Source organism: Phyllobates terribilis, unplaced genomic scaffold (genome assembly GCF_046119375.1).
Source record: "Phyllobates terribilis strain yellow unplaced genomic scaffold, ASM4611937v1 Scaffold_9__5_contigs__length_417890890, whole genome shotgun sequence".
NCBI lineage: Eukaryota > Metazoa > Chordata > Amphibia > Anura > Dendrobatidae > Phyllobates > Phyllobates terribilis.
Window position 1 is genome coordinate 117,827,459 of NW_027362769.1, and position 26,918 is coordinate 117,854,376.

The 26,918-nt window shown below is 38.2% G+C and overlaps 1 protein-coding gene across 1 annotated transcript in view; it reads right to left on the reverse strand.

Annotated features, from left to right (window-relative positions):
* Positions 1-1,087: 1,087 nt before the first annotated feature.
* DHRS9 (dehydrogenase/reductase 9) overlaps positions 1,088-26,918 on the reverse strand; it is an 86,280-nt gene continuing 60,449 nt past the window's right edge. The window contains exons 4-5 of the mRNA XM_073645677.1: positions 2,421-2,584; positions 1,088-1,325 (exon numbers count right to left, since the gene is read on the reverse strand). Coding sequence (XP_073501778.1) covers positions 1,108-1,325; positions 2,421-2,584 — 382 coding nt within the window. The 3' untranslated portion in view covers positions 1,088-1,107. The remainder of the gene's footprint in view (positions 1,326-2,420; positions 2,585-26,918) is intronic.

The following is a 26,918-nucleotide window of genomic DNA, read 5'->3' on the forward strand; positions in this document are numbered from 1 at the left end:
CATAGTCCTCCATACAGGATAATGGCCCTACGTAGGGGTGGCCATTCTGATGTCGGGGGCCAAATATAACCACCCTGCGGGCCAGATTTGGCAAACGGGCCGGAGTTTGTCATGTATGGATTAGCTCATCTATAATTAGTATGTATTTAATCATGTCTTCATTAAATTTGTTAAAATAAAGTGGACACCGCCTGTAACTTTGTTTAGTCTGTATACAGTATTTCTGTATAGTTGTATATTTTCTTACTGCAATCAGTAGGAATATTGCATTTAATTTATTTAGCAAAAGCATCTAGCTGTGCACATTGTTTCTTTGGAACAGTAGGATGTTGCCTCATTTTCACAATTTCCTTTGGTGCATTGCATTATGCTCGTGATGACATATGCTGCAATAAGTGGCTCTCCGACAGTTGTGTATGTTGGGAGTTGTAGTTTCTGAGCAGCTGGCATACCACTAGTTGTCAGTCACTAATGTATAATGTGTTGGGTCTTCCGGAGTACAGCACTTTACAGTGGAATTATTTATTCTCTATCCTTTTATACTGCAGCCCGTGTACAGTTGTCATAAAATTACATCATTATATCAAAACCTGCTGTTTGCTTCTTGTGTTATTTTCTGCGTGGCCGCTGGCTAATCTGTGCCTATTGCTTGGCTGTATTGCCATTTTCGAGTCCACGTATGATCCCATCTGGTAGGTGTTCAAGCTGTTGACCTGTACATCCACAATACTTTACACTGCAGCTCTGCATATCCTAATTTGCTGCTGTTTAGAAGAACGAGCTCACGAGGAAGGCAAAGCATTGAGCACACAATACAAGCATTGTGGAGCACTTTTATGAGCAACTGAACCTCCAGTGAGCAAAAGAAGGTATAGTTTTGCATGGTATATAGGAATAATGAACATATATGGCTGAGCGAAAATCCAAAAAGCATCCAAAATATCCGTAAAATGCTGATCAAATGACAAGACCTATCCATATGTCCTAGATAGGCAGTTAACCCAATATGTGCTATATAAAAGAATATCAAAATAATTTTATATTGTTTATTTTAATATATTTATAATTATTTGTAGCTTCTTAATTTATACAATATTTCCTTGTTGTTCACCCCGTTGTGGGTATTTTGACCTTATTTTTCAGAATGACATAGTCTTGTATGAATGCTGGCATATAAGAAAGTGGCATCCAGAGGAAAGTAGCATCAGTGCCAACACCATATCGCGTCCTTGGGTGTCGACTGGTCAGAGCGTGTTCCATGCACCATACGACCAAAGACAGGTCACTGTTTCGGCTATAGTTTAATTTTTGTTTCATTGCTGCATCTGAAAATCAGAGCAAAAATTATAAATAGACCAGAAATATAGAATTATTTACCTTCCAAATACATGGACACTAAAAGTAAAAATCCATTTTAGCAGTCGAGGATAACTAAAAGGGGCGAAAAACTGCATGATTGGTCTAGATTCCAGACAATAGAGGAAGGTTTTGGATGGGACAAGCTGACAAATTAGTCTCGTCCCCAATGGTAATATTTCACATCAAGTAGTATGGGGAGATGGAGGAAAGTTTAAAATGCATGCCCTATTGGTATTGAATGTTTCATCTATTGGCTTGTGGATGAACATAGGACATAATATGATCAAAGAATAAATAGATGACAAAGTACATGTTCCTACAATTTAGTGTTTCCTTTACTTTTAAAGAGGTTGTCCACTACTTTTACATTGATGACCGATCCTTAGGATTTAGGACAGGTCATTAATGTCTGATTGGCTGGGGTCCGGCACTCAGGCCCCCCCGCCGATTAGCTGTTATTGGTGTCGACGGTGGCCACCGGCCGGAAGTACTCACTTGCGGAGCTGACTGTCTTCTGATAGTGGCCGCTGCAAGGTACTACACATCCGCAGCTTAGCAAGTGAGTACTTTCGGTCGATGACACCGATAATAGCTCATCGGTAGGGGTGTCGGACCCCGGCCGATCAGACATTGATGACCTATCCTGAGGATAGGTCATCAATGAAAAGTAGTGGACAACCTCTTTAACTTTAGTCTATCCTTAAAGACCATCTTTTAGGAGGGTTTAGGCCCCTAAATAGGCATCAACATGTAATCCAAAAACTTTGAAGGAGTCATGAAAGAGAGCACTTGGCAATTTTCAGAGCTCCAATAGAAATTAATGGAGAGGCAAAACCATGTATGCTTCTTCATTCCTAACAGCACACATTTGCCCCTGTTCTTGAGATAGATGCGAGTTTAAATAGTATACTGTATCTATCTGACATTTATAGCATATTCTATTGATGTGTCATAAATGTTCCAGTTGGAACAACCCCTTTAATGGTTTATTTTGGGTTTCTGCAAACAACATTGTATAAAGAAAATTTCAAAAACTGCCTGGAAAAATAATAGCAAATTACCTATTTGCACATAGTTTTCTCCGTATTCGTCTTGAATGGTCTTTGGAAGTTGTCTCCAGATAGCCATACGTTGTTCTAACACATGTTTTGGATCAGATAATGGAGTTTTAAAAAGTCCAGGCTCAATACAAGAAACTTTCACTCCAAAAGCTTTCATGTCTCGCCTTAAAAAAAAGAACATTCAGATTAAAATTCAGAAAGCAAAAAAATAAAATAAAGTCATATTTTCTAAAATCAACATTTTAGCTCCGAATTGCTAAGAAAGTGATATTACTAGTGTTGAGCGAGCATGCTCGACACTGGCCGTTACTCGCCCGAGCATTTCCAGGTTACTCGGGCAGGAGCTCGGGTCTCCGCCCTGCACGTTTGGCGCTCTTTACACAGCCAATGAACATGCAGGGATTGCTAGCCACTCACTGTAATGCTGCAATCATGTTGTTTGTGGGCATTACAGTGATTGTCTGGCCGCACAGTGTCACCTCGGGCGCCGCCATCTTGGACACAGTCGCTCCGGATCAGCCAGTGTAGGGTCAGTGCTGCTGAGTTAGGGAGAGATACAGTATATAGTGCGAAATAGGTAGTGTAGGGTCTGTAAAGCAATATATCTGTTTAAAAGAGTCTGGTGTACGCCACATAACTATAACTGTGGTTTTGCAGTTCCACGGGTCAAATCTCTTTACTGTCCTGTTTTGGGCATTTTTTGCCGTAAAAAAAGAACTGTAAGAGTGTCTCCCTGACTGGTCAGACACCAATATATCTGCTTAAAAGAGTCTGGTGTACGCCACATAACTATAACTGTGGTTTTGCAGTTCCACGGGTCAAATCTCTGTATTATCCTGCTTTTGGCATTTTTTGCCGTTATAAAAACAGTATTAGTGTCTCCCTGACTGTTCAGACACCAATATATCTGTTTAAAAGATTGTGGTGTAGGCCAGAAAAATAGAACTGTGGTTTTGCAGTTCCACGGGTCAAATCTTTGCATTATCCTGTTTTTGGCATTTTTTGCCGTAAAAAAAACTGTAATAGTGTCTTCCTGACTGGTCAGACACCAATATATCTGTTTAAACGAGTCTGGTGTATGCCAAATAACTATCACTGTGGTTTTGCAGTTCCATGGGTCAAATCTCTGTATTATCCTGCTTTTGGCATTTTTTGCCATAAGAAAAAACTGTAATAGTGTCTCCCTGACTGTTCAGACACAAATATATCTGTTTGAAAGATTCTGGTGTACGCCACATAACTTTAACTGTGGTTTTGCAGTTCAACGGGTCAAATCTCTGTATTATCCTGCTTTTGGCTTTTTTTCCCGTAAAAAAAAACTGTAATATTGTCTCCCTGACTGGTCAGACACCAATATATCTGTTTAAAAGAGTCTTGTGTACGCCACATTACTATAACTGTGGTTTTGCAGTTCCACGGGTCAAATCTCTGTATTATCCTGTTTTTGGTATTTTTTGCCGTAAAAAAAACTGTAATAGTGTCTCCCTGACTGGTCAGACACCAATATATCTGTTTAAAAGAGTCTGGTGTATGCCGCATAATTATAACTGTGGTTTTGCAGTTCCACCGGTCAAATCTCTGTATTATCCTGTTTTTGGCATTTTTTGCCATTAAAAAAACTGTAATAGTGTCTCTCTGACTGGTCAGACACCAATATATCTGTTTAAAAGAGTCTGGTGTATGCCACATAACTATAGCTATGTCTTTGCAGTTCCACGGGTGAAATCTCTGTATTATCCTGTTTTGGGCATTTTTTGCCGTAAAAAATAACTGTAATAGTGTCTCCCTGACTGGTCAGACACCAATATATCTGTTTAAAAGAGTCTGGTGTACGCCACATAACTATAACTCTGGTTTTGCAGTTCCATGGGTCAAATCTCTATTCTCCTGTTTTTGGTATTTTTTGCCATAAAAAAACAGTAATAGTGTCTCCCTGACTGGTCAGACACCAATATATCTGTTTAAAAGATTCTGGTGTACGCCACGTAAGTATAACTGTTGTTTTGCAGTTCCACTGGTCAAATCTCTGTATTATCCTGTTTTTGGCATTTTTTGCCGTAAAAAAAAACTGTAATAGAGACTCCCTGACTGGTCAGACACCAATATATCTGTTTAAAAGAGTCTGGTGTACGCCAAATATATATAACTGTGGTTTTGCAGTTCCACGGGTCAAATCTCTGCGTTATCCTTCTTTTGGCATTTGTTGCCATAAGAAAAAACTGTAATAGTGTCTCCCTGACTGTTCAGACACAATTATATCTGTTTGAAAGATTCAGGTGTACGCCACATAACTATAACTGTGGTTTTGCCGTTCCATGGGCCAAATCTCTGTATTATCCTGCTTTTGGCATTTTTTCCGTCATAAAAACAGTATTAGTGTCTCCCTGACTGTTCAGACACCAATATATCTGTTTAAAAGATTCTGATGTAGGCCAGAAAAATAGAACTGTGGTTTTCCAGTTCCACGGGTCAAATCTCTGTATTATCCTGCTTTTGGCATTTTTTGCCGTAAAAAAAAACTCTAATAGTGTCTCCCTGACTGGTCAGACACCAATATATCTGTTTAAAAGAGTCTGGTGTACACCACATTACTATAACTGTGGTTTTGCAGTTCCACGGGTCAAATCTCTGCATTATCCTGTTTTTGGCATTTTTTTGCCAGAAAAAAAAACTATAATAGTGTCTCCCTGACTGGTCAGACACCAATATATCTGTTTAAACGAGTCTGGTGTATGCCAAATAACTATAACTGTGGTTTTGCAGTTCCACGGGTCAAATCTCTGTATTATCCTGCTTTTGGCATTTTTTGCCATAAGAAAAAACTGTAATAGTGTCTCCCTGACTGTCCAGACACAAATATATCTGTTTGAAAGATTCTGGTGTACGCCACAAAACTATAACTGTGGTTTTGCAGCTCCACTGGTCAAATCTCTGTATTATCCTGCTTTTTGTATTTTTTGCCATAAAAAAAAACAGTAATAGTGTCTCCCTCACTGGTCAGACACCAATATATCTGTTTAAAAGAGTCTTATGTAGGCCAGAAAAATAGAACTGTGATTTTGCAGTTCCACTGGTCAAATCTCTGTATTATCCTGCTTTTGGCATTTTTTGCCGTAAAAAAAACTGTAATATTGTCTCCCTGGCTGGTCAGACACCAATATATCTGTTTAAAAGAGTCTGGTGTACGCCACATAACTATAACTGTGGTTTTGCAGTTCCACGGGTCAAATCTCTGTATTATCCTGCTTTTGGCATTTTTTTGCCGTAAAAAAAACAGTATTAGTGTCTCCCTGACTGTTCAGACAGCAATATATCTGTTTAAAAGAGTCTTGTTTAGGCCAGAAAAATAGAACTGTGGTTTTCCAGTTCCACGGGTCAAATCTCTGTATTATCCTGCTTTTGGCATTTTTTGCCATAAAAAAAAACTGTAATTGTGTCTCCCTGACTGGTCAGACACCAATATATCTGTTTAAAAGAGTCTGGTGTAGGCCAGAAAAATAGAACTGTGGTTTTGCAGTTCCACGGGTCAAATCTCTGCATTATCCTGTTTTTGGCATTTTTTGCCGTAAAAAAAACTGTAATCGTGTCTCCCTGACTGGTCAGACACCAATAAATCTGTTTAAAAGAGTCTGGTGTAGGCCAGAAAAATAGAACTGTGGTTTTGCAGTTCCACGGGTCAAATCTCTGTATTATCCTGCTTTTGGAATTTTTTGCCATAAAAAAAAACTGTAATAGTGTCTCCCTGAGTAGTCAGACACCAATATATCTGTTTAAAAGAGTCTGGTGTACGCCACATAACTATAACTGTGGTTTTGCAGTTCCACGGGTCAAATCTCTGTACTGTCCTGTTTTGGGCATTTTTTGCCGTAAAAAAAGAACTGTAAGAGTGTCTCCCTGACTGGTCAGACACCAATATATCTGCTTAAAAGAGTCTGGTGTACGCCACATAACTATAACTGTGGTTTTGCAGTTCCACGGGTCAAATCTCTGTATTATCCTGCTTTTGGCATTTTTTGCCGGAAAAAAAACCTGTAATCGTGTCTCCCTGACTGGTCAGACACCAATATATCTGTTTAAAAGAGTCTTGTGTATGCCACATTACTATAACTGTGGTTTTGCAGTTCCACGGGTCAAATCTCTGTATTATCCTGTTTTTGGCATTTTTTGCCGGAAAAAAACCTGTAATAGGGTCTCCCTGACTGGTCAGACACCAATATATCTGTTTAAAAGATTCTGGTTTACGCCACATAACTATAATTGTGGTTTTGCAGTTCCACGGGTCAAATCTCTGTATTATCCTGCATTTGGCATTTTTTGCCATAAAAAAAACCTGTAATCATGTCTCCCTGACTGGTCAGACACCAATATATCTGTTTAAAAGAGTCTAGTGTACGCCACATAACTATAACTGTGGTTTTGCAGTTCCATGGGTCAAATCTCTGTATTGTCCTGATTTTGGCATTTTTTTCCGTAATAAAAAGAGTATTAGTGTCTCCCTGACTGTTCAGACACCAATATATCTGTTTAAATGAGTCTTGTGTAGGCCAGAAAAATAGAATTGTGGTTTTCCAGTTCCACGGGTCAAATCTCTGTATTATCCTGCTTTTGGCATTTTTTGCCATAAAAAAAACTGTAATAGTGTCTCCCTGACTAGTCAGACTCCAATATATCTGTTTAAAAGAGTCTGGTGTACGCCACATAACTATAACTGTAGTTCTGCAGTTCCACGGGTCAAATCTCTGTATTATCCTGTTTTGGCATTTTTTGCCATAAAAAAATCAGTAATAGGTTCTCTCTGACTGGTCAGACACCATTATATCTGTTTAAAAGATTCAGGTGTATGACACGTAAGTATAACTGTGGTTTTGCAGTTCCACGGGTCAAATCTCTGTATTATCCTGCTTTTGGCATTTTTTGCCATAAGTAAAACCTGTAATCGTGCCTCCCTGACTGGTCAGACACCAATATATCTGTTTAAAAGAGTCTGGTGTACGCCAAATAACTATAACTGTGGTTTTGCTTTTCCACGGGTCAAATCTCTGAATTATCCTGCTTTTGGCATTTTTTGCCTAATAAAAAGAGTATTAGTGTCTCCCTGACTGTTCAGACACCAATATATCTGTTTAAAAGAGTCTGGTGTAGGCCAGAAAAATAGAACTGTGGTTTTCCAGTTCCACGCGTCAAATCTCTGTATTATCCTGCTTTTGTCATTTTTTGCCATAAAAAAAAATGTAATAGTGTCTCCCTGACTGGTCAGACACCAATATATTTTTTCAAAAGAGTCTGGTGTACGCCACATAACTATAACTGTGGTTTTGCAGTTCCATGGGTCAAATCTCTGTATTATCCTGTTTTGGACATTTTTTGCCATAAAAAAGAACTGTAATAGTGTCTCCCTGACTGGTCAGACACCAATATATCTGTTTAAAAGAGTCTGGTGTACGCCACATAACTATAACTGTGGTTTTGCAGTTCCACAGGTCAAATCTCTGTATTATCCTGTTTTTGGTATTTTTTGCCATAAAAAAACAGTAGTAGTGTCTCCCTGACTGGTCAGACACCAATATATCTGTTTAAAAGATTCTGGTGTACGCCACGTAAGTATAACTGTGGTTTTGCAGTTCCACGGGTCAAATTTCTGTATTATCCTGCTTTTGCCATTTTTTACCTTAAAGAAAACTGTAATAGAGTCTCCCTGACTGTTCAGACACTAATATATCTGTTTAAAAGATTCTGGTGTAGGCCAGAAAAATAGAACTGTGTTTTTCCAGTTCCACGGGTCAAATCTTTGCATTATCCTGTTTTTGGCATTTTTTGCCGTAAAAAAAAACCTGTAATAGTGTCTCCCTGACTGGTCAGACAGCAATATATCTGTTTAAAAGAGTCTGGTGTATGCCACATTACTATAACTGTGGTTTTGCAGTTCCACGGGTCAAAGCTCTGTATTATCCTGTTTTTGGCATTTTTTGCCGTAAAAAAAAACTGTAATAGTGTCTCCCTGACTTGTCAGACACCAATATATCTGTATAAAAGAGTCTGGTGTAGGCCAGAAAAATAGAACTGTGGTTTTGCAGTTCCACGAGTCAAATCTCTGTATTATTCTGCTTCTGACATTTTTTGCCATAAAAGAACTGTAATAGTGTCTCCCTGACTGTTCAGACACCAATATATCTGGTTAAAGAGTCTGGTGTATGCCACATAATTATAACTGTGGTTTTGCAGTTCCACGGGTCAAATCTCTGTATTATCCTGCTTTTGGCATTTTTTGCCATAAAAAAAACTGTAATAGTGTCTCCCTGACTGTTCAGACACCAATATATCTGTTTAAAAGAGTCTTATGTAGGCACGATAAATAGAACTGTGGTTTTGCAGTTCCACGGGTCAAATCTCTGTATTATCCTGCTTTTGGCACTTTTTGCCATAAAAAAACCTGTAATATTGTCTCCCTGACTGGTCAGACACCAATATATCTGTTTAAACGAGTCTGGTGTATGCCAAATAACTATAACTGTGGTTTTGCAGTTCCACGGGTCAAATCTCTGTATTATCCTGCTTTTGGCATTTTTTGCCATAAAAAAAACCTGTAATCATGTCTCCCTGACTGGTCAGACACCAATATATCTGTTTGAAAGAGTCTAGTGTACGCCACATAACTATAACTGTGGTTTTGCAGTTCCATGGGTCAAATCTTTGTATTGTCCTGATTTTGGCATTTTTTTCCGTAATAAAAAGAGTATTAGTATCTCCCTGACTGTTCAGACACCAATATATCTGTTTAAAAGAGTCTTCTGTAGGCCAGAAAAATAGAATTGTGGTTTTCCAGTTCCACGGGTCAAATCTCTGTATTATCCTGCTTTTGACATTTTTTGCCATAAAAAAAACTGTAATAGTGTCTCCCTGACTAGTCAGACTCCAATATATCTGTTTAAAAGAGTCTGGTGTACGCCACATAACTATAACTGTAGTTTTGCAGTTCCACGGGTCAAATCTCTGTATTATCCTGTTTTGGCATTTTTTGCCATAAAAAAAACAGTAATAGGTTCTCTCTGACTGGTCAGACACCATTATATCTGTTCAAAAGATTCTGGTGTACGACACGTAAGTATAACTGTGGTTTTGCAGTTCCACGGGTCAAATCTCTGTACTCTCCTGCTTTTAGCATTTTTTGCCATAAGAAAAACCTGTAATCGTGCCTCCCTGACTGGTCAGACACCAATATATCTGTTTAAAAGAGTCTGGTGTACGCCAAATAACTATAACTGTGGTTTTGCTTTTCCACGGGTCAAATCTCTGAATTATCCTGCTTTTGGCATTTTTTGCCTAATAAAAAGAGTATTAGTGTCTCCCTGACTGTTCAGACACCAATATATCTGTTTAAAAGAGTCTGGTGTAGGCCAGAAAAATAGAACTGTGGTTTTCCAGTTCCACGCGTCAAATCTCTGTATTATCCTGCTTTTGGCATTTTTTGCCATAAAAAAAAATGTAATAGTGTCTCCCTGACTGGTCAGACACCAATATATCTTTTAAAAAGAGTCTGGTGTACGCCACATAACTATAACTGTGGTTTTGCAGTTCCATGGGTCAAATCTCTGTATTATCCTGTTTTGGACATTTTTTGCCATAAAAAAGAACTGTAATAGTGTCTCCCTGACTGGTCAGACAACAATATATCTGTTTAAAAGAGTCTGGTGTACGCCACATAACTATAACTGTGGTTTTGCAGTTCCACGGGTCAAATCTCTGTATTATCCTGTTTTTGGTATTTTTTGCCATAAAAAAACAGTAGTAGTGTCTCCCTGACTGGTCAGACACCAATATATCTGTTTAAAAGATTCTGGTGTACGCCACGTAAGTATAACTGTGGTTTTGCAGTTCCACGGGTCAAATCTCTGTATTATCCTGCTTTTGCCATTTTTTACCTTAAAGAAAACTGTAATAGAGTCTCCCTGACTGTTCAGACACTAATATATCTGTTTAAAAGATTCTGGTGTAGGCCAGAAAAATAGAACTGTGTTTTTCCAGTTCCACGGGTCAAATCTCTGCATTATCCTGTTTTTGGCATTTTTTGCCGTAAAAAAAAACCTGTAATAGTGTCTCCCTGACTGGTCAAACACCAATATATCTGTTTAAAAGAGTCTTCTGTAGGCCAGAAAAATAGAATTGTGGTTTTCCAGTTCCATGGGTCAAATCTCTGTATTATCCTGCTTTTGACATTTTTTGCCATAAAAAAAACTGTAATAGTGTCTCCCTGACTAGTCAGACTCCAATATATCTGTTTAAAAGAGTCTGGTGTACGCCACATAACTATAACTGTGGTTTTGCAGTTCCACAGGTCAAATCTCTGTATTATCCTGTTTTGGCATTTTTTGCCATAAAAAAAACAGTAATAGGTTCTCTCTGACTGGTCAGACACCATTATATCTGTTTAAAAGATTCTGGTGTACGACACGTAAGTATAACTGTGGTTTTGCAGTTCCACGGGTCAAATCTCTGTACTCTCCTGCTTTTAGCATTTTTTGCCATAAGAAAAACCTGTAATCGTGCCTCCCTGACTGGTCAGACACCAATATATCTGTTTAAAAGAGTCTGGTGTACGCCAAATAACTATAACTGTGGTTTTGCTTTTCCACGGGTCAAATCTCTGAATTATCCTGCTTTTGGCATTTTTTGCCTAATAAAAAGAGTATTAGTGTCTCCCTGACTGTTCAGACACCAATATATCTGTTTAAAAGAGTCTGGTGTAGGCCAGAAAAATAGAACTGTGGTTTTCCAGTTCCACGCGTCAAATCTCTGTATTATCCTGCTTTTGGCATTTTTTGCCATAAAAAAAAATGTAATAGTGTCTCCCTGACTGGTCAGACACCAATGTATCTTTTTAAAAGAGTCTGGTGTACGCCACATAACTATAACTGTGGTTTTGCAGTTCCATGGGTCAAATCTCTGTATTATCCTGTTTTGGACATTTTTTGCCATAAAAAGAACTGTAATAGTGTCTCCCTGACTGGTCAGACAACAATATATCTGTTTAAAAGAGTCTGGCGTACGCCACATAACTATAACTGTGGTTTTGCAGTTCCACGGGTCAAATCTCTGTATTATCCTGTTTTTGGTATTTTTTGCCATAAAAAAACAGTAGTAGTGTCTCCCTGACTGGTCAGACACCAATATATCTGTTTAAAAGATTCTGGTGTACGCCACGTAAGTATAACTGTGGTTTTGCAGTTCCACGGGTCAAATCTCTGTATTATCCTGCTTTTGCCATTTTTTACCTTAAAGAAAACTGTAATAGAGTCTCCCTGACTGTTCAGACACTAATATATCTGTTTAAAAGATTCTGGTGTAGGCCAGAAAAATAGAACTGTGTTTTTCCAGTTCCACGGGTCAAATCTCTGCATTATCCTGTTTTTGGCATTTTTTGCCGTAAAAAAAAAACCTGTAATAGTGTCTCCCTGACTGGTCAGACACCAATATATCTGTTTAAAAGAGTCTGGTGTATGCCACATTACTATAACTGTGGTTTTGCAGTTCCACGGGTCAAAGCTCTGTATTATCCTGTTTTTGGCATTTTTTGCCGTAAAAAAAAACTGTAATAGTGTCTCCCTGACTTGTCAGACACCAATATATCTGTATAAAAGAGACTGGTGTAGGCCAGAAAAATAGAACTGTGGTTTTGCAGTTCCACGAGTCAAATCTCTGTATTATTCTGCTTCTGGCATTTTTTGCCATAAAAGAACTGTAATAGTGTCTCCCTGACTGTTCAGACACCAATATATCTGTTTAAAGAGTCTGGTGTATGCCACATAATTATAACTGTGGTTTTGCAGTTCCAGGGGTCAAATCTCTGTATTATCCTGCTTTTGGCATTTTTTGCCATAAAAAGAACTGTAATCGTGTCTCCCTGACTGGTCAGACACCAATATATCTGTTTAAAAGAGTCTGGTGTAGGCCAGAAAAATAGAACTGTGGTTCTGCAGTTCCACGGGTCAAATCTCTGTATTATCCTGCGTTTGGAATTTTTTGCCATAAAAAAAACTGTAATCGTGTCTCCCTGACTGGTCAGACACCAATATATCTGTTTAAAAGAGTCTGGTGTAGGCCAGAAAAATAAAACTGTGGTTTTGCAGTTCCACGGGTAAAATCTCTGTATTATCCTGCTTTTGGAATTTTTTGCCATAAAAAAATACTGTAATAGTGTCTCCCTAACTAGTCAGACACCAATATATCTGTTTAAAAGAGTCTGGTGTAAGCCACATAACTATAACTGTGGTTTTGAAGTTCCACGGGTCAAATCTCTGTACTGTCCTGTTTTGGGCATTTTTTGCCGTAAAAAAAGAACTGTAATAGTGTCTCCCTGACTGGTCAGACACCAATATATCTGCTTAAAAAAGTCTGGTGTACGCCACATAACTATAACTGTGGTTTTGCAGTTCCACGGGTCAAATCTCTGTATTATCCTGCTTTTGGCATTTTTTGCCGTAAAAAAAACCTGTAATCGTGTCTCCCTGACTGGTCAGACTCCAATATATCTGTTTAAAAGAGTCTTGTGTATGCCACATTACTATAACTGTGGTTTTGCAGTTCCACGGGTCAAATCTCTGTATTATCCTGATTTTGGCATTTTTTTCCATAAGAAAAAACTGTAATAGTGTCTCCCTGACTGTTCAGACACAAATATGTCTTTTTGAAAGTTTCTGCTGTACGCCACATAACTATAACTGTGGTTTTGCAGCTCGACGGGTCAAATCTCTGTATTATCCTGCTTTTGGCATTTTTTGCCGTAAAAAAAAACAGTAATAGTGTCTCACTGACTGGTCAGACACCAATATATCTGTTTAAAAGATTCTTATGTAGGCACGATAAATAGAACTGTGGTTTTGCAGTTCCACGGGTCAAATCTCTGTATTATCCTGCTTTTGGCATTTTTTGCCATAAAAAACCCTGTAATATTGTCTCCCTGACGTGTCAGACACCAATATATCTGTTTAAAAGAGTCTGGTGTGCGCCACATAACTATAACTGTGGTTTTGCAGTTCCACGAGTCAAATCTGTGTGTTATCCTGGTTTTGGCATTTTTTTGCCGTAAAAAAACAGTATTAGTGTCTCCCTGACTGTTCAGACACCAATATATCTGTTTAAAAGAGTCTTATGTAGGAACGATAAATAGAACTGTGGTTTTGCAGTTCCACGGGTCAAATCTCTGTATTATGCTGTTTCTGGCATGTTTTGCCATAAGAAAACTGTTATAGTGTCTCCCTGACTGGTCAGACACCAATATATCTGTTTAAAAGAGTCTTACGTAGGCACGATAAATAGAACTGTGGTTTTGCAGTTCCACGGGTCAAATCTCTGCATTATCCTGTTTTTGGCAATTTTTGCCATAAAAAAAGCTGTAATAGTGTCTCCCTGACTGGTCAGACACCAATATATCTGTTTAAACGAGTCTGGTGTATGCCAAATAACTATAACTGTGGCTTTGCAGTTCCACGGGTCAAATCTCTGTATTATCCTGCTTTTGGCATTTTTTGCCATAAGAAAAAACTGTAATAGTGTCTCCCTGACTGTTCAGACACAAATATATCTGTTTGAAAGATTCTGGTGTACGCCACAAAACTATAACTGTGGTTTTGCAGCTCCACGGGTCAAATCTCTGTATTATCCTGCTTTTGGCATTTTTTGCCATAAAAAAAAAAACAGTAATAGTGTCTCCCTCACTGGTCAGACACCAATATATCTGTTTAAAAGAGTTTTATGTAGGCCAGAAAAATAGAACTGTTGTTTTGCAGTTCCACTGGTCAAATCTCTATATCATCCTGCTTTTGACATTTTTTGCCGTAAAAAAGAAATGTAATAGTGTCTACCTGACTGGTCAGACAACAATTTATCTGTTTAAAGAGTCTGGTGTATGCCACATAATTATAACTGTGGTTTTGCAGTTCCAGGGGTCAAATCTCTGTATTATCCTGCTTTTGGCATTTTTTGCCATAAAAAGAACTGTAATCGTGTCTCCCTGACTGGTCAGACACCAATATATCTGTTTAAAAGAGTCTGGTGTAGGCCAGAAAAATAGAACTGTGGTTCTGCAGTTCCACGGGTCAAATCTCTGTATTATCCTGCGTTTGGAATTTTTTGCCATAAAAAAAACTGTAATCGTGTCTCCCTGACTGGTCAGACACCAATATATCTGTTTAAAAGAGTCTGGTGTAGGCCAGAAAAATAAAACTGTGGTTTTGCAGTTCCACGGGTAAAATCTCTGTATTATCCTGCTTTTGGAATTTTTTGCCATAAAAAAATACTGTAATAGTGTCTCCCTAACTAGTTAGACACCAATATATCTGTTTAAAAGAGTCTGGTGTAAGCCACATAACTATAACTGTGGTTTTGAAGTTCCACGGGTCAAATCTCTGTACTGTCCTGTTTTGGGCATTTTTTGCCGTAAAAAAAGAACTGTAATAGTGTCTCCCTGACTGGTCAGACACCAATATATCTGCTTAAAAAAGTCTGGTGTACGCCACATAACTATAACTGTGGTTTTGCAGTTCCACGGGTCAAATCTCTGTATTATCCTGCTTTTGGCATTTTTTGCCGTAAAAAAAACCTGTAATCGTGTCTCCCTGACTGGTCAGACTCCAATATATCTGTTTAAAAGAGTCTTGTGTATGCCACATTACTATAACTGTGGTTTTGCAGTTCCACGGGTCAAATCTCTGTATTATCCTGATTTTGGCATTTTTTTCCATAAGAAAAAACTGTAATAGTGTCTCCCTGACTGTTCAGACACAAATATGTCTTTTTGAAAGTTTCTGCTGTACGCCACATAACTATAACTGTGGTTTTGCAGCTCGACGGGTCAAATCTCTGTATTATCCTGCTTTTGGCATTTTTTGCCGTAAAAAAAAACAGTAATAGTGTCTCCCTGACTGGTCAGACACCAATATATCTGTTTAAAAGATTCTTATGTAGGCACGATAAATAGAACTGTGGTTTTGCAGTTCCACGGGTCAAATCTCTGTATTATCCTGCTTTTGGCATTTTTTGCCATAAAAAACCCTGTAATATTGTCTCCCTGACGTGTCAGACACCAATATATCTGTTTAAAAGAGTCTGGTGTGCGCCACATAACTATAACTGTGGTTTTGCAGTTCCACGAGTCAAATCTGTGTGTTATCCTGGTTTTGGCATTTTTTTGCCGTAAAAAAACAGTATTAGTGTCTCCCTGACTGTTCAGACACCAATATATCTGTTTAAAAGAGTCTTATGTAGGAACGATAAATAGAACTGTGGTTTTGCAGTTCCACGGGTCAAATCTCTGTATTATGCTGTTTCTGGCATTTTTTGCCATAAGAAAACTGTTATAGTGTCTCCCTGACTGGTCAGACACCAATATATCTGTTTAAAAGAGTCTTACGTAGGCACGATAAATAGAACTGTGGTTTTGCAGTTCCACGGGTCAAATCTCTGCATTATCCTGTTTTTGGCAATTTTTGCCATAAAAAAAGCTGTAATAGTGTCTCCCTGACTGGTCAGACACCAATATATCTGTTTAAACGAGTCTGGTGTATGCCAAATAACTATAACTGTGGTTTTGCAGTTCCACGGGTCAAATCTCTGTATTATCCTGCTTTTGGCATTTTTTGCCATAAGAAAAAACTGTAATAGTGTCTCCCTGACTGTTCAGACACAAATATATCTGTTTGAAAGATTCTGGTGTACGCCACAAAACTATAACTGTGGTTTTGCAGCTCCACGGGTCAAATCTCTGTATTATCCTGCTTTTGGCATTTTTTGCCATAAAAAAAAAAACAGTAATAGTGTCTCCCTCACTGGTCAGACACCAATATATCTGTTTAAAAGAGTTTTATGTAGGCCAGAAAAATAGAACTGTTGTTTTGCAGTTCCACTGGTCAAATCTCTATATCATCCTGCTTTTGACATTTTTTGCCGTAAAAAAGAAATGTAATAGTGTCTACCTGACTGGTCAGACAACAATTTATCTGTTTAAAGAGTCTGGTGTACGCCACATTACTTTTACTGTGGTTTTGCAGTTCCACGGGTCATATCTCTGTATTATGCTGTTTCTGGCATTTTTTGCCATAAGAAAACTGTTATAGTGTCTCCCTGACTGGTCAGACACCAATATATCTGTTTAAAAGAGTCTGTTGTACGCCAAATAACTATAACTGTGGTTTTGCAGTTCCACGAGTCAAATCTCTGTATTAGCCTGGCTTTGGCATTTTTTGCCGTAAAAAAAAACTGTAATAGTGTCTCCCTGACTGGTCAGACACCAATATATCTGTTTAAAAGAGTATGATGTAGGCCAGAAAAATAGAACTGTTGTTTTGCAGTTCCACTGGTCAAATCTCTATATCATCCTGCTTTTGACATTTTTTGCCGTAAAAAAGAAATGTAATAGTGTCTACCTGACTGGTCAGACAACAATTTATCTGTTTAAAGAGTCTGGTGTACGCCACATTACTTTTACTGTGGTTTTGCAGTTCCACGGGTCATATCTCTGTATTATCCTGCTTTTACCATTTTTTGCCGTAAAAGAAACTGTGAAAGTGTCTCCCTGACTGGTCAGACACCAATACATCTGTTTAAAAGAGTCTGATGTGCACCACATAACTATAACTGTGGTTTTGCAGTTCCACGGGTCAAATCTCTGTATTATCCTGCTTTTGGCATTTTTTGCCGTAAAAAAAACAGTAATAGTATCTCCCTGACTGTTCAGACACCGATATATCTGTTTAAAAGAGTCTAGTGTACGCCACATAACTATAACTGTGGTTTTGCAGTTCCATGGGTCAAACCTCTGTATTGTCCTGATTTTGGCATTTTTTTCCATAAGAAAAAACTGTAATAGTGTCTCCCTGACTGTTCAGACACCAATATATCTGTTTAAAAGAGTCTGGTGTACGCCACATAACTATAACTGTGGTTTTGCACTTCCACAGGTCAAATCTCTGTATTATCCTGTTTTTGGTATTTTTTGCCATAAAAAAACAGTAGTAGTGTCTCCCTGACTGGTCAGACACCAATATATCTGTTTAAAAGATTCTGGTGTACGCCACGTAAGTATAACTGTGGTTTTGCAGTTCCACGGGTCAAATTTCTGTATTATCCTGCTTTTGCCATTTTTTACCTTAAAGAAAACTGTAATAGAGTCTCCCTGACTGTTCAGACACTAATATATCTGTTTAAAAGATTCTGGTGTAGGCCAGAAAAATAGAACTGTGTTCTTCCAGTTCCACGGGTCAAATCTCTGCATTATCCTGTTTTTGGCATTTTTTGCCGTAAAAAAAAACCTGTAATAGTGTCTCCCTGACTGGTCAGACACCAATATATCTGTTTAAAAGAGTCTGGTGTATGCCACATTACTATAACTGTGGTTTTGCAGTTCCACGGGTCAAAGCTCTGTATTATCCTGTTTTTGGCATTTTTTGCCGTAAAAAAAAACTGTAATAGTGTCTCCCTGACTTGTCAGACACCAATATATCTGTATAAAAGAGTCTGGTGTAGGCCAGAAAAATAGAACTGTGGTTTTGCAGTTCCACGAGTCAAATCTCTGTATTATTCTGCTTCTGGCATTTTTTGCCATAAAAGAACTGTAATATTGTCTCCCTGACTGTTCAGACACCAATATATCTGTTTAAAGAGTCTGGTGTATGCCACATAATTATAACTGTGGTTTTGCAGTTCCACGGGTCAAATCTCTGCATTATCCTGCTTTTGGCATTTTTTGCCATAAAAAAAACTGTAATCGTGTCTCCCTGACTGGTCAGACACCAATATATCTGTTTAAAAGAGTCTGGTGTAGGCCAGAAAAATAGAACTGTGGTTTTGCAGTTCCACGGGTCAAATCTCTGTATTATCCTGCGTTTGGAATTTTTTGCCATAAAAAAAACTGTAATAGTGTCTCCCTGACTAGTCAGACACCAATATATCTGTTTAAAAGAGTCTGGTGTACGCCACATAACTATAACTGTGGTTTTGCAGTTCCACGGGTCAAATCTCTGTACTGTCCTGTTTTGGGCATTTTTTGCCGTAAAAAAGAACTGTAATAGTGTCTCCCTGACTGGTCAGACACCAATATATCTGCTTAAAAGAGTCTGGTGTACGCCACATAACTATAACTGTGGTTTTGCAGTTCCATGGGTCAAATCTCTGTATTATCCTGCTTTTGGCATTTTTTGCCGTAAAAAAACCCTGTAATTGTGTCTCCCTGACTGGTCAGACACCAATATATCTGTTTAAAAGAGTCTTGTGTATGCCACATTACTATAACTGTGGTTTACAGTTCCACGGGTCAAATCTCTGTATTATCCTGTTTTTGGCATTTTTTTCCGTAAAAAAAACCTGTAATAGGGTCTCCCTGACTGGTCAGACACCAATATATCTGTTTAAAAGATTCTGGTTTACGCCACATAACTATAACTGTGGTTTTGCAGTTCCACGGGTCAAATCTCTGTATTATCCTGCATTTGGCATTTTTTGCCATAAAAAAAACCTGTAATCGTGTCTCCCTAACTGGTCAGGCACCAATATATCTGTTTAAAAGAGTCTAGTGTACGCCACATAACTATAACTGTGGTTTTGCAGTTCCACGGGTCAAATCTCTGTATTATCCTGCATTTGTCATTTTTTGCCATAAAAAAAACCTGTAATAGGGTCTCCCTGACTGGTCAGACACCAATATATCTGTTTAAAAGAGTCTGGTGTAGGCCAGAAAAATAGAACTGTGGTTTTCCAGTTCCACGGGTCAAATCTCTGTATTATCCTGCATTTGGCATTTTTTGCCATAAAAAAAACCTGTAATCGTGTCTCCCTAACTGGTCAGGCACCAATATATCTTTTTAAATGAGTCTGGTGTACGCCACATAGCTATAACTGTGGTTTTGCAGTTCCATGGGTCAAATCTCTGTATTATCCTGTTTTGGATATTTTTTGCCATAAAAAAGAACTGTAATAGTGTCTCCCTGACTGGTCAGACACCAATATATCTGTTTAAAAGAGTCTGGTGTACGCCGCATAACTATAACTGTGGTTTTGCAGTTCCACGGGTCAAATCTCTGTATTATCCTGTTTTTGGTATTTTTTGCCATAAAAAAACAGTAATAGTGTCTCCCTGACTGGTCAGACACCAATATATCTGTTTAAAAGATTCTGGTGTATGCCACGTAAGTATAACTGTGGTTTTGTAGTTCCACGGGTCAAATCTCTGTATTATCCTGCATTTGCCATTTTTTTACCTTAAAGAAAACTGTAATAGAGTCTCCCTGACTGTTCAGACACTAATATATCTGTTTAAAAGATTCTGGTGTAGGCCAGAAAAATAGAACTGTGTTTTTCCAGTTCCACGGGTCAAATCTCTGCATTATCCTGTTTTTAGAATTTTTTGCCGTAAAAAAAAAACGTAATAGTGTCTCCCTGACTGGTCAGACACCATTATATCTGTTTAAAAGAGTCTGGTGTATGCCACATTACTATAACTGTGGGTTTGCAGTTCCATGGGTCAAATCTCTGTATTATCCTGTTTTTTGCATTTTTTGCCGTAAAAAAAAACTGTAATAGTGTCTCCCTGACTTGTCAGACACCAATATATCTGTATAAAAGAGTTGGGTGTAGGCCAGAATAATAGAACTGTGGTTTTGCAGTTCCACGAGTCAAATCTCTGTATTATTCTGCTTTTGGCATTTTTTGGCATAAAAGAACTGTAATAGTGTCTCCCTGACTGTTCAGACACCAATATATCTGTTTAAAGAGTCTGGTGTATGCCACATAATTATAACTGTGGTTTTGCAGTTCCACGGGTCAAATCTCTGTATTATCCTGCTTTTGGCATTTTTTGCCATAAAAAAAACTGTAATCGTGTCTCCCTGACTGGTCAGACACCAATATATCTGTTTAAAAGAGTCTGGTGTAGGCCAGAAAAATAAAACTGTGGTTTTGCAGTTCCACGGGTCAAATCTCTGTATTATCCTGCTTTTGGAATTTTTTGCCATAAAAAAAAACTGTAATAGTGTCTCCCTGACTAGTCAGACACCAATATATCTGTTTAAAAGAGTCTGGTGTAAGCCACATAACTATAACTGTGGTTTTGAAGTTCCACGGGTCAAATCTCTGTACTGTCCTGTTTTGGGCATTTTTTGCCGTAAAAAAGAACTGTAATAGTGTCTCCCTGACTGGTCAGACACCAATATATCTGCTTAAAAGAGTCTGGTGTACGCCACATAACTATAACTGTGGTTTTGCAGTTCCACGGGTCAAATCTCTGTATTATCCTGCTTTTGGCATTTTTTGCCGTAAAAAAAACCTGTAGTCTTGTCTCCCTGACTGGTCAGACACCAATATATCTGTTTAAAAGAGTCTTGTGTATGCCACATTACTATAACTGTGGTTTTGCAGTTCCACAGGTCAAATCTCTGTATTATCCTGATTTTGGCATTTTTTTCCATAAGAAAAAACTGTAATAGTGTCTCCCTGACTGTTCAGACACAAATATGTCTGTTTGAAAGTTTCTGCTGTACGCCACATAACTATAACTGTGGTTTTGCAGCTCCACGGGTCAAATCTCTGTATTTTCCTGCTTTTGGCATTTTTTGCCGTAAAAAAAAACAGTAATAGTGTCTCCCTGACTGGTCAGACACCAATATATCTGTTTAAAAGAGTCTTATGTAGGCACGATAAATAGAACTGTGGTTTTGCAGTTCCACGGGTCAAATCTCTGTATTATCCTGCTTTTGGCATTTTTTGCCATAAAAAAACCTGTAATATTGTCTCCCTGACGTGTCAGACACCACTATATCTGTTTAAAAGAGTCTGGTGTGCACCACATAACTATAACTGTGGTTTTGCAGTTCCACGAGTCAAATCTGTGTGTTATCCTGGTTTTGGTATTTTTTGCCGTAAAAAAAACAGCATTAGTGTCTCCCTGACTGGTCAGACACCAATATATCTGTTTAAAAGAGTCTTATGTAGGAACGATAAATAGAACTGTGGTTTTGCAGTTCCACGGGTCAAATCTCTGTATCATGCTGTTTCTGGCATTTTTTGCCATAAGAAAACTGTTATAGTGTCTCCCTGACTGGTCAGACACCAATATATCTGTTTAAAAGAGTCTTACGTAAGCACGATAAATAGAACTGTGGTTTTGCAGTTCCACGGGTCAAATCTCTGCATTATCCTGTTTTTGGCATTTTTTGCCGTAAAAAAAGCTGTAATAGTGTCTCCCTGACTGGTCAGACACCAATATATCTGTTTAAACGAGTCTGGTGTATGCTAAATAACTATAACTGTGGTTTTGCAGTTCCACGGGTTAAATCTCTGTATTATCCTGCTTTTGGCATTTTTTGCCATAAAAAAAACCTGTAATCATGTCTCCCTGACTGGTCAGACACCAATATATCTGTTTAAAAGAGTCTGGTGTACGCCAAATAACTATAACTGTGGTTTTGCTTTTCCACGGGTCAAATCTCTGAATTATCCTGCTTTTGGCATTTTTTGCCTAATAAAAAGAGTATTAGTGTCTCCCTGACTGTTCAGACACCAATATATCTGTTTAAAAGAGTCTGGTGTATGCCACATTACTATAACTGTGGTTTTGCAGTTCCATGGGTCAAATCTCTGTATTATCCTGTTTTTTGCATTTTTTGCCGTAAAAAAAAAACTGTAATAGTGTCTCCCTGACTTGTCAGACACCAATATATCTGTATAAAAGAGTTGGGTGTAGGCCAGAATAATAGAACTGTGGTTTTGCAGTTCCACGAGTCAAATCTCTGTATTATTCTGCTTTTGGCATTTTTTGGCATAAAAGAACTGTAATAGTGTCTCCCTGACTGTTCAGACACCAATATATCTGTTTAAAGAGTCTGGTGTATGCCACATAATTATAACTGTGGTTTTGCAGTTCCACGGGTCAAATCTCTGTATTATCCTGATTTTGGCATTTTTTGCCATAAAAAAAACTGTAATCGTGTCTCCCTGACTGGTCAGACACCAATATATCTGTTTAAAAGAGTCTGGTGTAGGCCAGAAAAATAAAACTGTGGTTTTGCAGTTCCACGGGTCAAATCTCTGTATTATCCTGCTTTTGGAATTTTTTGCCATAAAAAAAAACTGTAATAGTGTCTCCCTGACTAGTCAGACACCAATATATCTGTTTAAAAGAGTCTGGTGTAAGCCACATAACTATAACTGTGGTTTTGAAGTTCCACGGGTCAAATCTCTGTACTGTCCTGTTTTGGGCATTTTTTGCCGTAAAAAAGAACTGTAATAGTGTCTCCCTGACTGGTCAGACACCAATATATCTGCTTAAAAGAGTCTGGTGTACGCCACATAACTATAACTGTGGTTTTGCAGTTCCACGGGTCAAATCTCTGTATTATCCTGCTTTTGGCATTTTTTGCCGTAAAAAAAACCTGTAGTCTTGTCTCCCTGACTGGTCAGACACCAATATATCTGTTTAAAAGAGTCTTGTGTATGCCACATTACTATAACTGTGGTTTTGCAGTTCCACAGGTCAAATCTCTGTATTATCCTGATTTTGGCATTTTTTTCCATAAGAAAAAACTGTAATAGTGTCTCCCTGACTGTTCAGACACAAATATGTCTGTTTGAAAGTTTCTGCTGTACGCCACATAACTATAACTGTGGTTTTGCAGCTCCACGGGTCAAATCTCTGAATTTTCCTGCTTTTGGCATTTTTTGCCGTAAAAAAAAACAGTAATAGTGTCTCCCTGACTGGTCAGACACCAATATATCTGTTTAAAAGAGTCTTATGTAGGCACGATAAATAGAACTGTGGTTTTGCAGTTCCACGGGTCAAATCTCTGTATTATCCTGCTTTTGGCATTTTTTGCCATAAAAAAACCTGTAATATTGTCTCCCTGACGTGTCAGACACCACTATATCTGTTTAAAAGAGTCTGGTGTGCACCACATAACTATAACTGTGGTTTTGCAGTTCCACGAGTCAAATCTGTGTGTTATCCTGGTTTTGGCATTTTTTGCCGTAAAAAAAACAGCATTAGTGTCTCCCTGACTGGTCAGACACCAATATATCTGTTTAAAAGAGTCTTATGTAGGAACGATAAATAGAACTGTGGTTTTGCAGTTCCACGGGTCAAATCTCTGTATTATGCTGTTTCTGGCATTTTTTGCCATAAGAAAACTGTTATAGTGTCTCCCTGACTGGTCAGACACCAATATATCTGTTTAAAAGAGTCTTACGTAAGCACGATAAATAGAACTGTGGTTTTGCAGTTCCACGGGTCAAATCTCTGCATTATCCTGTTTTTGGCATTTTTTGCCGTAAAAAAAGCTGTAATAGTGTCTCCCTGACTGGTCAGACACCAATATATCTGTTTAAACGAGTCTGGTGTATGCTAAATAACTATAACTGTGGTTTTGCAGTTCCACGGGTTAAATCTCTGTATTATCCTGCTTTTGGCATTTTTTGCCATAAAAAAAACCTGTAATCATGTCTCCCTGACTGGTCAGACACCAATATATCTGTTTAAAAGAGTCTGGTGTACGCCAAATAACTATAACTGTGGTTTTGCTTTTCCACGGGTCAAATCTCTGAATTATCCTGCTTTTGGCATTTTTTGCCTAATAAAAAGAGTATTAGTGTCTCCCTGACTGTTCAGACACCAATATATCTGTTTAAAAGAGTCTGGTGTATGCCACATTACTATAACTGTGGTTTTGCAGTTCCATGGGTCAAATCTCTGTATTATCCTGTTTTTTGCATTTTTTGCCGTAAAAAAAAAACTGTAATAGTGTCTCCCTGACTTGTCAGACACCAATATATCTGTATAAAAGAGTTGGGTGTAGGCCAGAATAATAGAACTGTGGTTTTGCAGTTCCACGAGTCAAATCTCTGTATTATTCTGCTTTTGGCATTTTTTGGCATAAAAGAACTGTAATAGTGTCTCCCTGACTGTTCAGACACCAATATATCTGTTTAAAGAGTCTGGTGTATGCCACATAATTATAACTGTGGTTTTGCAGTTCCACGGGTCAAATCTCTGTATTATCCTGATTTTGGCATTTTTTGCCATAAAAAAAACTGTAATCGTGTCTCCCTGACTGGTCAGACACCAATATATCTGTTTAAAAGAGTCTGGTGTAGGCCAGAAAAATAAAACTGTGGTTTTGCAGTTCCACGGGTCAAATCTCTGTATTATCCTGCTTTTGGAATTTTTTGCCATAAAAAAAAACTGTAATAGTGTCTCCCTGACTAGTCAGACACCAATATATCTGTTTAAAAGAGTCTGGTGTAAGCCACATAACTATAACTGTGGTTTTGAAGTTCCACGGGTCAAATCTCTGTACTGTCCTGTTTTGGGCATTTTTTGCCGTAAAAAAGAACTGTAATAGTGTCTCCCTGACTGGTCAGACACCAATATATCTGCTTAAAAGAGTCTGGTGTACGCCACATAACTATAACTGTGGTTTTGCAGTTCCACGGGTCAAATCTCTGTATTATCCTGCTTTTGGCATTTTTTGCCGTAAAAAAAACCTGTAGTCTTGTCTCCCTGACTGGTCAGACACCAATATATCTGTTTAAAAGAGTCTTGTGTATGCCACATTACTATAACTGTGGTTTTGCAGTTCCACAGGTCAAATCTCTGTATTATCCTGATTTTGGCATTTTTTTCCATAAGAAAAAACTGTAATAGTGTCTCCCTGACTGTTCAGACACAAATATGTCTGTTTGAAAGTTTCTGCTGTACGCCACATAACTATAACTGTGGTTTTGCAGCTCCACGGGTCAAATCTCTGTATTTTCCTGCTTTTGGCATTTTTTGCCGTAAAAAAAAACAGTAATAGTGTCTCCCTGACTGGTCAGACACCAATATATCTGTTTAAAAGAGTCTTATGTAGGCACGATAAATAGAACTGTGGTTTTGCAGTTCCACGGGTCAAATCTCTGTATTATCCTGCTTTTGGCATTTTTTGCCATAAAAAAACCTGTAATATTGTCTCCCTGACGTGTCAGACACCACTATATCTGTTTAAAAGAGTCTGGTGTGCACCACATAACTATAACTGTGGTTTTGCAGTTCCACGAGTCAAATCTGTGTGTTATCCTGGTTTTGGCATTTTTTGCCGTAAAAAAAACAGCATTAGTGTCTCCCTGACTGGTCAGACACCAGTATATCTGTTTAAAAGAGTCTTATGTAGGAACGATAAATAGAACTGTGGTTTTGCAGTTCCACGGGTCAAATCTCTGTATTATGCTGTTTCTGGCATTTTTTGCCATAAGAAAACTGTTATAGTGTCTCCCTGACTGGTCAGACACCAATATATCTGTTTAAAAGAGTCTTACGTAAGCACGATAAATAGAACTGTGGTTTTGCAGTTCCACGGGTCAAATCTCTGCATTATCCTGTTTTTGGCATTTTTTGCCGTAAAAAAAGCTGTAATAGTGTCTCCCTGACTGGTCAGACACCAATATATCTGTTTAAACGAGTCTGGTGTATGCTAAATAACTATAACTGTGGTTTTGCAGTTCCACGGGTTAAATCTCTGTATTATCCTGCTTTTGGCATTTTTTGCCATAAAAAAAACCTGTAATCATGTCTCCCTGACTGGTCAGACACCAATATATCTGTTTAAAAGAGTCTGGTGTACGCCAAATAACTATAACTGTGGTTTTGCTTTTCCACGGGTCAAATCTCTGAATTATCCTGCTTTTGGCATTTTTTGCCTAATAAAAAGAGTATTAGTGTCTCCCTGACTGTTCAGACACCAATATATCTGTTTAAAAGAGTCTGGTGTATGCCACATTACTATAACTGTGGTTTTGCAGTTCCATGGGTCAAATCTCTGTATTATCCTGTTTTTTGCATTTTTTGCCGTAAAAAAAAAACTGTAATAGTGTCTCCCTGACTTGTCAGACACCAATATATCTGTATAAAAGAGTTGGGTGTAGGCCAGAATAATAGAACTGTGGTTTTGCAGTTCCACGAGTCAAATCTCTGTATTATTCTGCTTTTGGCATTTTTTGGCATAAAAGAACTGTAATAGTGTCTCCCTGACTGTTCAGACACCAATATATCTGTTTAAAGAGTCTGGTGTATGCCACATAATTATAACTGTGGTTTTGCAGTTCCACGGGTCAAATCTCTGTATTATCCTGATTTTGGCATTTTTTGCCATAAAAAAAACTGTAATCGTGTCTCCCTGACTGGTCAGACACCAATATATCTGTTTAAAAGAGTCTGGTGTAGGCCAGAAAAATAAAACTGTGGTTTTGCAGTTCCACGGGTCAAATCTCTGTATTATCCTGCTTTTGGAATTTTTTGCCATAAAAAAAAACTGTAATAGTGTCTCCCTGACTAGTCAGACACCAATATATCTGTTTAAAAGAGTCTGGTGTAAGCCACATAACTATAACTGTGGTTTTGAAGTTCCACGGGTCAAATCTCTGTACTGTCCTGTTTTGGGCATTTTTTGCCGTAAAAAAGAACTGTAATAGTGTCTCCCTGACTGGTCA